At 42.3% G+C, this 13,533-nt stretch overlaps 1 protein-coding gene and 1 long non-coding RNA gene across 2 annotated transcripts; one reads left to right on the forward strand and one right to left on the reverse strand.

Annotated features, from left to right (window-relative positions):
- Positions 1-1,533: 1,533 nt before the first annotated feature.
- znf296 (zinc finger protein 296) lies at positions 1,534-12,930 on the reverse strand. The gene is made up of 3 exons (XM_083552988.1): positions 12,627-12,930; positions 9,337-9,654; positions 1,534-4,636 (listed from the first exon to the last, which is right to left on the reverse strand). The coding sequence occupies exons 1-3, from the start codon at positions 12,676-12,678 to the stop codon at positions 3,087-3,089; spliced, it is 1,920 nt and encodes a 639-aa protein (XP_083409114.1). The 5' UTR covers positions 12,679-12,930; the 3' UTR covers positions 1,534-3,086.
- On the forward strand, positions 8,271-12,807 carry LOC310732581. The gene is made up of 2 exons (XR_014535515.1): positions 8,271-12,001; positions 12,053-12,807. It is a non-coding gene; the product is annotated as an uncharacterized lncRNA (long non-coding RNA).
- Positions 12,931-13,533: the final 603 nt, after the last annotated feature.

Raw genomic sequence — 13,533 nt, forward strand, 5'->3', positions numbered from 1 at the left:
GTGATTTCGAATTTGATGGCCACAACATGTCTCAAGAAGTCTGGGACAGGGCAACAAAAGTCTGAAAAAAAGCAGGTGCTATTAAAATTAAACATTTGGAAAAACATTTCACAACTAATTAGGGTAATTTGTCAACAGGTCAGTAAGAACATTGGGTATTAAAGAGCTTCATCAATTTCAGAACAATTTTCTCTGTGTTCAATAGACAAGGGTGAAATTCAATATTGGATGCCTGTGATCTTCAGCCCCTCTTTTAATACAGTCATTATTCTGTAATGCAAATCACTGCATGGGCTCATTAACACCTCCAGAAATCACTCTCTGTATACACAGTTTGCCATGTCACCCACAAATGCAGGTTAAATATCTATCATGCAAAGAAGAATCATTTTAAATGTACTGAGGCAAAGTGGAAAATTGTTCTGTGGTCAGACCAATCTGAATTTTAATTTCTTTTTGGAAACCTTACACACCACCTCCTCTGTACTAAAGAGGAGAGGGACTATCTGGCTTGTTTTCAGTGCTCAGTTCAAAAAGCCTCATCTCTGGTGGTATGTTGAAAAGCAGCTTCAATCAGGCTCCATTAACGCTGAATGGCATTTAAGTTTTAGGGCAACAAATGTTTCCATCGAGAAAATGTCTGTTTTAGGGAAGGCTTTGTGTATTTGAGCAAGACAATGCTGATTGCATACTGCATCTCTCACAATAGAATGACTTTGCAGTAGAGGAGTCCAGGTGCTGAACTTGCCTGCCTGACCTTTCACCATTTAAAAACATTTGCCACATCATGAAATGAAAAATACAACAAAGGACACCCTGCACTGTTGAGAAGCTAGAATTCTGTATCAGACACATGACAGTATGGGACAAAATTCACGTTCCAAATAGACATGGCCCTGTCCCAAATTTTTTAAGACCTGATACAGCCATCAAATTCAAAATATTTTTTTCCTTAAATGGTATATATTCATTTACAGTTTAAACAATGGTTTTAAACAACAATTTGTTTTATTGTGAATAGAATATGGATTTATAAGATTCGCAAATCATTGCATTCTGTTTTTATTTACATTTTAAACTGGAATTGGGGTTGTATATCCCCTCAGTGTATATGCAAATACTGTATATATATATAAATCTGCTCCTACTGATACACCCTATAATTTGTTACTGACGTCTGTGATGTAGGCATACCAAATAGAGTGAATGTAGGCACAAGTTTACTTCAAGTACTTTATAATTAGTATAATTTATAATGAGCCTAACAATTTTATGCTACCTCTGCTCACAACCCAGTGTGCATTATTGGTGGAAAAAAGTGAGCTTAACAGAACACTGACACAAATACAGGTGTAGCCTTTCTGAATGACCTTTTAGTCTGAGCACATTTCAGAAGGAGCTAAGCCAGGAGAAGAGCAACTCTCCAGTCCAAACATGGATGAATTCTTGATGTATTCTCAAACAAGTAGTGGCATGTTCCATTCCAATGCAGAAGCTTGTGTGTGCGCCCACACATACACACACATACACACGTTTGACTTTGCATCAGTCTTTTAATATTCACCTGCACAGGCACAGAATAACAAAATTATGGCTGCTTTACAGCAAAGGCATGTGCTTCCCATGGAATGCTGGGTGGAAAAAAAAATATCACATAGAAAACAGATATAACTGAAATTAAAACAGCTAAACCAGACAACAAAATGGATTATTCTCATTAGGGAGGGTGAAGCTCTCTATGTACAGCATGTCATTCCCTGAAGTGTTGGACACTGTTGTGCCCAGCGGCCTTTCACATTTGTCTATATTCAAATAGTCAGAACTGTATATATATTTTTTTATTTAAAAGAAAACAGTCAAACAGTTCCCTGATCAATTACAGGAATCAATAATGATAGAAATGAAACTAATAAACATTGCTTACATACAATAAAGACACTGGCATATGTATATTTACAAACACACACATACACATATGCGCACACAAGTGCTCTTACGGCAGGTTCACCAGACAACAGGTCAGTGCTGTTCCCCACCCAGTCTTTCCTCTGAAGAAAAGCTTTTCATTTGCTCACTTACACAACATGCAGCACCCACGCAAAGACACAGGGCAAAAAAGACAGCTTAACTCTTATAGCATGCAGTTAAACAAACACAACCTGTAAACAGAATGTCAATCTGTAAACAGCAATACAGACAGAAAAAAAAAAAAAAAAACAACGTATACAGACACCCGTTTCCTTTTTTATTACAAAAATTAAGCTTTATGCATAGAAGAGCAGCTAGAGGATTCGAGATAAATCGGTTACGATGCACAGACTGTAAGCGCTGACTTCAAATAAATTTTCCAAAAGATCCCCAAGACAGTGCCATGCATGTTTAAGAGTAGGAACGCAGAAAATCTGTGTTATGATTGTTGATGCTCATTGCCACATCCCCAAACTGTGCTGATTAGAAACAGTATTCCAAAATTTAAGTCCAGTGTTCAGGACACAGCTTAAGACGGTTTCCAAGTTTAATAGGATTTTTTTACTTGAACCGAACAAAAATGCCAGTATTATACTCACAAAAAAAATTACTGGAAAGGAGAGCATTACAAAAGTCCCACTTTCCAAGTCAATTAGATTTGACTAAAATTGAGTCTGTATTTTCTTGTAACAATCAGAATTGACCAACCTCTAAGAATCATGAACAGACAATGTTGATTTTTCTTGGTTATTGATGCTCTTGGCTGATTCACCGTTCTTCTTCTGGGCCAGAAAGACAATTTTGCCTCTATAGTCCTGGCCAGACTGGACAGTCAAAGTCAAGTCACTCACTGAGTTCAAAAGATTTTAGATATCACACCTAGTCCTTACAGGAATGGTCACAGTTGTCTACAGATAGGCACTTGATTGTGATTTGATCTTGGTCCGCTGATCAACTACGTACCCCAGAATGTGGCTCCTATTCACCAAAAGATGGTGTTAATGCCGCAGTTATTGTTATTGTTATTATATATGTATTGACCAGGGGCTCTGTAGAATTCTCGAAGAGTCTGGTGTGCTGGCTATGGTCAGTAGGATCCCTGATGGATTCCTCGACGTTTATGCAGTGCTTGGACTCAACTCGACTTTATGGTTCTCATCTTCAGGAGTGGGTGAGGGAGCGGCGTCAGTGCTGACAACCATCTCAGACTGCTCTTCTTTGAGAGATTTAGACATGTCCAGAGCCTCTGTGCCGGGTTGGACTGGGCCTTCAGAGTGCTCGTCCTCCATTTTAATGGCAAGATTGGTGTATGAGTGGAGTGGAGAGCCTACAGAAAGGGTGTTTTGGCTGTAGGTTCCGACTGTGGCATGGCTAATACCATGTGTCTTCTTTAGGTGCTTCTCCAGTGTGGCATAGACTGTAAAGGGCACCGAGCAGAGCTGGCACTGGAAGGGGGCACGGGTGCCACGAGTACCATGGGTCTTCATGTGGCGTGTCAGCTTGCTGCTCTGTGCACAGGCATAACTGCACAAACCACAACGATATGGACGTTCGCCCGTGTGGCTTCTCCGATGCACAGTCAAGTTGCTACTGTTGCGGAAACGTTTACCGCAAAATTCACATGCCTCTTCCCTTTTCTTGCGGCCAGCAGACTGGCGTCTCTCATTGTCCTTATGCCAGTCCTGCACCACATCTACGCCTTCTACCTCTGCCTCAATCTCGCCCTCTCTCTCGTTGTCACGCTCAGGCCTTTTCGGAGTGCAGTTGCCACTGGCGATACCACTCTCGCCAGTCTCTCCACTGTCCAGTGAGCCCTCTGAAGGGCTGCCATAGGGTGATGGGTGTTGTGGCTCACCCTGTGCCTCCTCCTCGACCTCAGTCTGAAGTGGATAGTACCGTTGCAAACTGCGGTTGGCTCCTCCTGGCTGAGATGCCAACAGGATCAAACCTGTACTTGCAGAGTCACCTTCCTGATGCCCATTATCACCATAGCCCTGCTGAGAAAACCTGCTTGGGACTTTTCGATCCTCATTTGCTGTGGCAGCAGCGAGATTTGGCATTCTTAATGTGTTTTCTGACACTTTTGATGAGCTTTCTGGAGCTTTGCGGTGGCTTCTCATGTGTCGAGCTAGCTCCCCACTTTGGGCAAAGGATAGCTGGCACACAGCACAATGGTAAGGCTTTTCAGTCGCATGTGTGCGACGATGAGCAGAAAGGCTGCGCAAGGACTGGAAATTCTGACCACAGACCTCACAGGAGAAGGCGCCTAACAATGGAGGTGTAGAATGAGGAAAAGGAGAAGCAGCGGGTGGAGAAGGAGATGGTGAGGGCACAACTCCTCCATTCCCAACACTAACCTCTGCAAGCCGCTGAAGACACAGTGAAAAGTTCAGGCTCTGAATATCCCGGCCTCCTGACAGGGGGACATGACTCTGGGGCTGATGGGAGCGGGGTAAACGTTTCAAGGATGAGGAAGAGTGGAAAGCCGAGGCCAGTGTGGCACCGAGGTGGCGTGGGTCCATCATGGCTGCTGGTTTGGGCTTTTGGGGGTAATTGGCCTTGGCTTGGTAGAGATTCAGTGAGTGTGTATATTGGGCATGTTGGAGAAGTGCCCATGCACTAGGCAACACACACTCACACAACAGGCAGGTAAAACTGGATGGCTCATCTGCAACAGAAATTACATGGAGATTATTCGACTAGAATTGGTTTTAAGGTCACCCTACACTATAAAATGTGTTTATGGTTACACAAGTGGCACATTGGTCAGAGTCTAAAATCATCACTGCTACTGGTGTTACGTTCATGAATTAATCTCTCATTCACTTCCATTTACTGACAGTTTTTTTTTTTTTTTTTTACACAATTGTGCGGCAAATCTCTTGTAAACTTTTCTTGTTAAATCTGTACAAGATGGGTACAAATTCTGTGCAGCTGGACCATGTGGTTCAGAACAAATTAAAGGAAACTATTTGTAACCAAAATAAATGAACTGCTAACTGTCATTAGTGAACGGAATAACCCTAATGTCTAATGTTTGTTCAGTTCACCTTTAGAAGAGAATATGGGTGGAAAAGTGCATTTAAAAAATGAGATTGTGACAAGCTTTAAGTGTTGCATTTTCCCTGCAAAATCCACAGTACAATGTGTAAAAAATGGCAACATGTGCATTTGGATCCTCATTCATAAATCACTCTCTCCAAACTAGCCTGCACTGTTGCAAGAGTAACTGAACGAATCGCTGAACAAATGTCAACAAACCTTTTTGGTGAACAGAATCAAAAGATTCAGGTCAATGGCACGATTGGATGACTACCACCACTAGTTAGAATTAAAGTTAGAATTGTGGTATTCTGTCATAAAATCCTCAAGCCAATCGAATTTGAGCATGCAAATAGAGGTCATTTAGAAAGGAGGTAGAGGGTTGGGAACATTTCTAATTTGTATATATTGCCTATATTAACTTGAGAATTTCTTGATCAGGGTGGATACAAGTGCTTGTGTTGCTTTGTCAGCTCTCTCACGCCAGGAGCTTTCTTATGAAAACATAGAGGCTACTTTATGTTTTTGGAGTGTGTTAAACATTCACCAGTACAAGTTCTTTAAATTATAAAAGCACAAATTCAAATTTCCACTGCAACCCTGGCATACAGGTAGAAATGAAATAAAATTAAAATGCAAAACAGGGGCCACCAGAACAGGCATGACTAGTCCAGTAAGAAAATGACATCCCTCTCTGCCTAAGGTAATTTGTGGGAATGCATTGTGATAATGTGCGAGACAGTTTGCAGCTTGAAAATGAAAGGACGTCAGAAGAAGCCACCCATAACTCACAGAATGTAATGTCATTTCGTTTGTGCAGGGCAGAAACAGGTTTAACGGCAAATGTGAAAAGTAGGGCATGCTCCAGCCAGAGTTAAAAGAAATGGAAGTGTTCATGTGAGCAACAGAAAGTCTTTATCAATGCGACGATGGCAAATAAAAACAGCGCAAATATAAATCGGGTGCACAGCGTTGACTCTAGGTTGTCGACAGAAGCAGAGAGATCACACTTAAACAAAACGTCAGTAACCTTGCCAGGGTCAAGGCTGCTAGGTGTGCCCACAGGAGAGTGTCACAAGAGTGAAAGGAAGGACAAAGACTGAAGCTGGCATAAAAGCAGTCTGAGGATATCTCAAAATATGTGGTGAGCTTTGTCTCTTTTTTCTGAGAGCCACTCACCAATTAAACAGCAAATTGCTAATTAGCGGAACGAGGCGAAACGAAGGCTTTATGCAAATGAACCCTGAGTCAGCCTGCTCGATAAAATGGGGCCGCTCTGCATAAATCAAAATCGGGAAACAGGATCCCGAAAATTGAAGGGAAAAAAAAAAAAGAATGCATTTAATTTTTTTGTGACTGCCAAAGGGCTCAGGGCTGAATGGTATAAGCCTCTTTCATGTCTCCTCAAGTCAAAATCCTTCTGTATTTTATTGGGAGGGGTTTTGAGGGGTGAGAAGATTAAAAAGTGTCTCTGCCTCTGCCCTCTGTCTAAGGCTCTAGGCCTAGAGAGGAGAGAGCTTAGAGGAGAAGACATGCCTTTGAGCCTTAGGGAAGGAGGTTAAAAGGAGTGGTGGAAGAAGAAGAAAAAAAATGAGTGAAAAATAAGTTTGACTTAAGAACAAAGAGAGAAAACCCTACATGACATTAAGCAACCCAGAAAAAAAAAACATCACTTCAACGATTGCACCTTGAAACCCTCTGTGTGAGTCCCCTTCTGCCTCCAAATCTCTCCCTTGGGTGGGGGAGACAGGGGAGGGGTGTAGGGGGGGCTTTTGTCTCGAGGTCCTGGAGTGAAACACAATACCCAACCCATCTCTCTCTCTCTCTCTCTCTCTCTCTCTCTCTCTCTCTCTCTCGCCCCGTTTTTTTTTTTTTCTCCCTCTCCTTCGCTCTTTTTGTAAGGATTCCCATTTGGCCCAGGGTAGCACTTGCATATTAAGCAGAAGCAATAACTGCTAATTAAAAATGCAGATTGGCTGGGAGCTCTAACGAGCAGCAGGCGGAATCTTCTCTCCCTCGGGAATGGAGGAAGAAAAGAGAAGGCGGGAGAGAGATTGAGAGAGAAAGAGAGATGCAGCGAGAGAGAGAGAGAGAGAGAGAGGGGAAGAATAATGAGAGCGCAAGAACCGAAGGAGAACGGAGGCGATAGGGTATCAATGTATTGTTTGAATGATCCATCACATGGCGCCAGTTACTTTTACAAACACACACGCGCGCGCGCGCACACAGGCCAAGACGTGTACTAAAATCACACAAATGCACTTGGCAGAGGGACACCTAACTGTTGTGGCGTAACTGAATTTTCACAGGATGAGTCAGAGTGAAAGAACACATCGCACTACTGTCCCTCGTTCATCCGCTCGCTCGCTCGCACTCCATCTCGCCGATCGCCACTTGATACTTCATGATACGAACCCAATCTTCTGAACTCGCCCTTGACATCTTTCTTCAGAAACATACACATGAAAAGAAGAAGGATTGAACCCGGAGAGACATGGACAGACAGAGGCAGCACCGTCTGTCCCTTGAGCTCTACACAAAGGAAGGAAGTGCAAACATGTGCGCGTCAGTGTGCATGTGTGCGTGCACTCCAGATAATGATCAGACATAACCACTGAGTCCCTCGGCGAACACTTGTCACCTTTAATAAACTGCCATGTTAGCTTAGCTTAGCAAGGGGAAGCAGCAGAGCTTGATTTGGGTTGCTGCAGTCGGGCTGTGAGTGAAGTCACAGGAAGATCACAGTCACAGTTCACTAGACGGACAAATAAAGAACAACAGTTGCACCTGTGCATGCTAGTGTCCCAACCAGATTACTGTAGAGCATGACAAACCGCATGCACCTAGTACAGGGGACAATATAATCTTAACACCCTGACTTCTTTTTTATTTGTTGTTTTTAGCATTGAGCTCGGCAGCTAAATGAGCGGACAGGAACTATTTAAGATATACCTTAAAACATTAGTGTCATTCAGGTATTAAAGAAAACAGTGAAAAACCTTCAAACCAGGGACTAAAGATAGACTCATTTTACCAACCACTGAGATTGGACTGCAAAGCTCAAGCCTTTTAAAAGAATCTCTAATGCTGGAAGGCTCAAAACAAGTTGGCCAACATCTAGGTTCGCAAAAATGATGCACAGTATGCAAATTCAGACCCTTCAGTTGTTCTAGGATTGACAGATTTGTATTAACCAGGTTGATTAAAGCTGCAAAAACATTTTCTTTTAAAAGACATTGATCTAATTGCGACAATGTCCCTTTTTTTCTTTTTTTACTTTTCGTTTTCTTAACGCCATGCCAGCTTCTATGGCTTTGTTCGTGGTAAAAGCTAGGTTTAGTTCTACAAATAAAACTAAATAAGATTTTTCCAAAAACCTTCAAACTAATCACCTTTTCCAAAGTATCAACAAAATAAAAAGTTTCTCAAAAGGGGTATACACTATTGTTTAAATGTTCAGATGCAGTTGAACAGCCAGGACATGTCCGAAGTTTACTGTTATGTTCCCTTCCAATTATTCTTTTATTCATTTATTTATCAGTTCGTTTTTTTAGCTGCTTGCATACACACAATCACATGCTCGTTCGCTCCTGGGGGAACACTGAGAGCAGCCGATCCACATACAGCATGTTTTTACGGACCCGAGTGGAAACCGGAGAACCCCGAGAAAACCCAAATGGGACACAGCCAGCGTTCTATCCATTTCTTTGGTTATGTCAAACAGATTGCTGTAGAATAACACACGGTTCGAAAAAAAAAAGGAAAAAATCCTTGCAATATAGATGAACACTGCAATGGTTCTATCTGAAAACTGAAATCATAACTGTATAGATGCAATGACTTGGACATGGATATATGGGGTTAGACAGCCATTTGCTGTTATTTAAAAGAACCCTGTAACTGAAGAACTTGCTTTGGCTAAATTAAGAATGCGTTGTGTAAATTAGATTTTTATCACCAAACCGCTCCTATAAGTGCTAAGTGTGTGTGTGTGTGTATATACACTACTTTGGGACTTGTGCTGCTGCATGGCCTGGCTACACTCTGTTTACCTGGACATTTCACCTGAGAGACCGAGCCAAGGAGATGCTCAGGTGTGCGCCTCTTCCCCCGTACCCCCCCGGGTGTATACAAATGCGCATGTGTGTTTATGCAATAGTGCGTGTAATCACACTGCCAATCCCCTACATACAATTAGCGTCAGCGTCTCTAACTCACAGAGGCCTCAGCGCGCAGCAACGGTGACCTAATGAGACGGACTGGGGCAAGTTCGTTAAATGGCAGGGACAATAAAAAGATTGACATTAATTAACACCCAGAACTCACCTGCTCGGTTAGGCTCCGCCTTCACACCTGGCTCTTCCTCCCAACGCCTGCCTGTTGTCCTCTTCAGCTCCATGTAGCCTGTTTCCAGCTGCACGGCAGGGCCATGCCGGAACGTGTGATTGGCTGGAGACTGAGGTGTGCGTTCCAGCGGACCTGCCCTGGTGCTGCTACATCCTCCCTGCTTGTGCTGGATGAAAGTGATGATGTGAGCCAGAGGGAAGGCCTGGCCACACTGACCGCATGTCAGTAGATCACTGCTTCCAGTTACGTGAGCAGGAAAGCACTGTGAGGTCTGAGTCACGCTGGGCTCCAGAGCATCTAAAAATTTTTTTACATTTAAAATAAAAAAAAAAGACAAAGAAGATCACAGGCTCAGACACAGGTTATGGGGAAAATTGTTTTTCTTACGAATCTTACATACTACCTTATTAGTGACTCAGCTTAAAACCTGATGGCTGGTAATACCAGAATCATAGACTGAATCTGAACTCCTTTATTCCTACAGCAGTAAAAAAAGTTACCCCTTAAATTCTTTGGCACTGCTACCACCAATCATCATGACTCACAAATACATGCTTTAATATGGCAAAACAGAACAGAACTTAAGAAGTTAATAGTTGATATCCAATGGTATGCAATCCAGGTTTCTCTGTTGGCTGAATATCTCACATATTATATAAAGAATATGTAAAGAAATATTTCACAAAGCAAAGCAAAAATGTAAATATCCATACATTTAACAAAAGTGTTTCGGGGGTTTTCTGATTCACAATACTTCTTGAAAACGAGTGCTGTGATCATATACATGCACAGGTACATTTCTGTGACTTATGAAGTGCCTGGAATACCCCCAACATGAAAGGATGTTTCTTAAAAAAAAAAAAAAAGACCCAGTCTGAGGTTCCCAGAATGCATGAAATAAGCTTTAATTCGAGTAAAGGAGGTGTGGCTTTAATGTCCATCATTCCAAGTAAAAGAGGCATGGCTTCATTGACAGTAAATGAGGCAAGGCTTTTGTGAATGTCAGGTCCAGAAAAGAAAGCACACCTCAATGATGGACAGTGTCGAGAAGTTCAGACAACAGCCTCACCTAAACCGGTGCTTCAATCAAGATTAGCACAATACTGGATCACTCTCTAATCATATGTCAAAGCAAGTCTATATTGATCATATTCTATTGTTGGCTGCTTTAAGTGCACTGAAAGAGATACAAATCTCTAAGAGACATGGTCAAGCAACCAAGCGATTAATACAGACTCTATAGAATAGATCTAATAGATTTTCAAAAGACAGTATGTACATGTTTAGCCTACAGAAGCCTACACAGTCAAGTTAGGAAACGTTACTGTGGTAACAGTCACGTGTATGCCACCTGCCTAACCCTTTGCAGCCGAACCCTTCTTTCACATAGTTCTGAACTTGTTGGTTTGTGTCAGGTTCTCTAGCGAAGTGTTACTTTCGCTTCTCTGCAGGCCTGTGGAGCGTGCTTATCCGGCACCCTCAGTCGGACACTGTCTGGTCAGCAGATGCTGGCCACTTCCTGTGTCTCTGCCACTCGGCCTGCTTTCAGACAGGAAACACTCTCACTCAGCTACTGCACACAGCGACGACACTTGCCAACCGCTTTAACTCGTTGACACTTTACACACAACAAACGCTTGAGTCGCATCTTGTTCTCACAAGCTCTATGTGTTTACTGAAGTGGCTTTTATTGCTATACAGGAGCACTGTTAATCTGTCACAAGAGCCAAAGTGTTAAAAGAATTAAGTAGATCTTGACTGTGTAGTTAAGACTACAACAAACACCAGAAACTGGAGGAACGTTATAGAGCACGGAAAGCACCTCGCAAGACTGACGGGTAACTGATTTTGCAGTGTGCTTTAAAACTAATGGCACCTGTGGTGATGAGCAAGAAATCGAATTGAAATAATGTTCATAAATAAACCTCAGCCTAGAACACTCTTGAGACATGAGCGACTGTAGTCAATGTGTTTACAACCATCTAAAAATAACTTTTTTTCCCCCAGTAAGAGGAACATCTCTAATCTCTGGGATTGATGGAGAGGTGGTTTGTGCAGGTGACATTCAAGCAAAGGTCCTGCCTCTAGTGCCTCTTGGTGTACCACGATGCCCCTGCCTGGTGCCCGCTGCAGGCATAGACAACACTCTGAGGATGGGCAGGACTGCACTCGTGGTTACCCAGAAATGTCACCTTTCCTGTTTCTGCTGCTGCTGCTTTTGCGCACAAGGCGCGGCTGCACCGTCCTGCGGTCAGGTAAAGGCGCGCAAGGTTGCCAGATCGGATTTAATTCTCCTTCGGGTTTTTATTCTCACACTAGAATCCGGAACATGTAGATACAACTACACAGAGTTACCATGTCGGCTGTTTTGAAGTGGCGCCGGAGTTGCTTTTTTTTTTTTTTTTTTTTTAACGTTTATTTTGTGGATACAATCTGGCAACGTTGAACCTCTATTATTTTTGTGGAGGAGAAAATATGACGGAACTTGTTTAAAACTCGACCACTGATTGATTTTTTTTTAATCAACACTTTAAAACATTTTCCTTGTCATTTTCCTGAAATCAAATAAATAATAAACGGTCAAAAAGCGCAACTTCTAGGAGTCTCTACAAATAATGAAATGCAATAGTAGTTCGAATGAAAAGTGCTGGACACACAGAGAGAGAGAGAGAGAGAGAGAGAGGGAGGGAGGGAGGGGGGGAGAGAGAGAGAGAGAGAGAGAGAGAGAGAGAGAGAGAGAGAGAGAGAGAGTAAATAATAAAAGGTAGGGAGGATGCAATAAGGAAGTAAAGTGTTGGAAGCGGCGTGTCTGGTGTCTCCAATGGACGAGAACTGAACAAGCTGCAAAATGATCTACAATAATAATCAGAAAAACTAGTAATATAAATAGGCAGATTGATTTGAACAATCTCCAAAACCAGTTAAAGGGGTTAAAATTGTCAGGTCAAGTTTCTGACACTTGTCATATGTGTCATAAATCACAAACCATCCCTGTTTAACACTAGTGATAATCAAGCCTGGAGGAATCACAGCTTGGAGACTATCTGGTTTGTTTCTATTATTGATCGTTAAGGAAAAAAACGCATCATAGCCCGATGTATGATATGAAAAAAAACAACAACAAAAAAAGCTTGTCATCTGTGCCACAATGTTTACAACTGTAGTCTCCAGGCTTTTTCATCGTACACGTGTCTAGCACTGGTGGCGATTTAGGAACATGCGGTGTGTGTGTGTGGGTTCGAGATGTAGCCCAAGTTTTCCAGGCTTACCTTGAATCACGTTCAGGTGTTGCGGTCGGCTTCCAAGTTTGCGCCTGGACATTCTTTTTTTTTTGTTTTTCTTCTTTTTTTTGTGCGCAAATCCCCGGCTTTCAGTCCGTGTTAAAGACCAATACGGATTCCGGAATGACTGAACACTTTAATCGGTGTCATAAAACAAATACAAAACTATCTGACAAACAAACGAATACACACACACAGTCGGTTATTTGCCTCCGCCGGCTGTGGTCACGGTCGCAGCCTTCTGCCCGTCAGTGTTCAAGTTCAGGCAGATAGTCGCCCAAAGACGGGGGCGGGGCCACTAATTATCATACGACACGCCCATGTCTTCCTCTCAACTCTTAACCACGCCCCCTGAAACCTTAAATATGTCTGTATACAATATTCAATCTGGATTTAATAATCAAGTTAACTGGATAAGGAAACGGTACATATTGTTATATGGAATATTTTTGCTCGTATTATTACTGCATTTTTTTTGCAGCAAAATAAACAAATCTGGATATAAAAACACCCCTTTTAAATGTTTAGTCTGCCTTGCACGTGTGAATGGGAATATTATTTTGACGCTGAAGATCATGCATTTTGTAATAGAGGCATAAAAATGACTGTTGAAGTTCTTATATTTATTGTAGATCATTTTTTTCATGGCTGTACAAGTGAAATCGAGCCTAACAGGTAGCTTTGCTCGTTATGTCTTTCCTAAACAAAACTAACGTTGTTTTGATGAGCAGCACTCACTGCCTTACACCAATAAAATGCTTCTACTGGCTAAAGGATGTGGGTGAGGAGGAAGTGGGTTTATCGAGGTCGCCCAAAGACAGGTGTGTGTATGATGTTTTTTACTGTCCGCCTGCTTTCGAAACTAAACAAGTACAACGAGTTTGAGACAAACTAC

This window comes from Silurus aristotelis (genome assembly GCF_946808225.1).
Source record: "Silurus aristotelis genome assembly, chromosome: 10".
In the NCBI taxonomy this organism is placed as follows: domain Eukaryota; kingdom Metazoa; phylum Chordata; class Actinopteri; order Siluriformes; family Siluridae; genus Silurus; species Silurus aristotelis.

Coding starts and splice junctions, on each gene's coding strand:
- znf296 (XM_083552988.1), bottom strand. CDS start 12,678: ATGTCCAGGCGCAAACTTGGAAGCCGACCGCAACACCTGAACGTGATT. Junction 9,655..12,626: donor ACACCTGAACGTGATTCAAG/GTAAGCCTGGAA, acceptor AAAAATTTTTAG/ATGCTCTGGAGCCCAGCGTG. Junction 4,637..9,336: donor GGCGGAGCCTAACCGAGCAG/GTGAGTTCTGGG, acceptor TTTCTGTTGCAG/ATGAGCCATCCAGTTTTACC.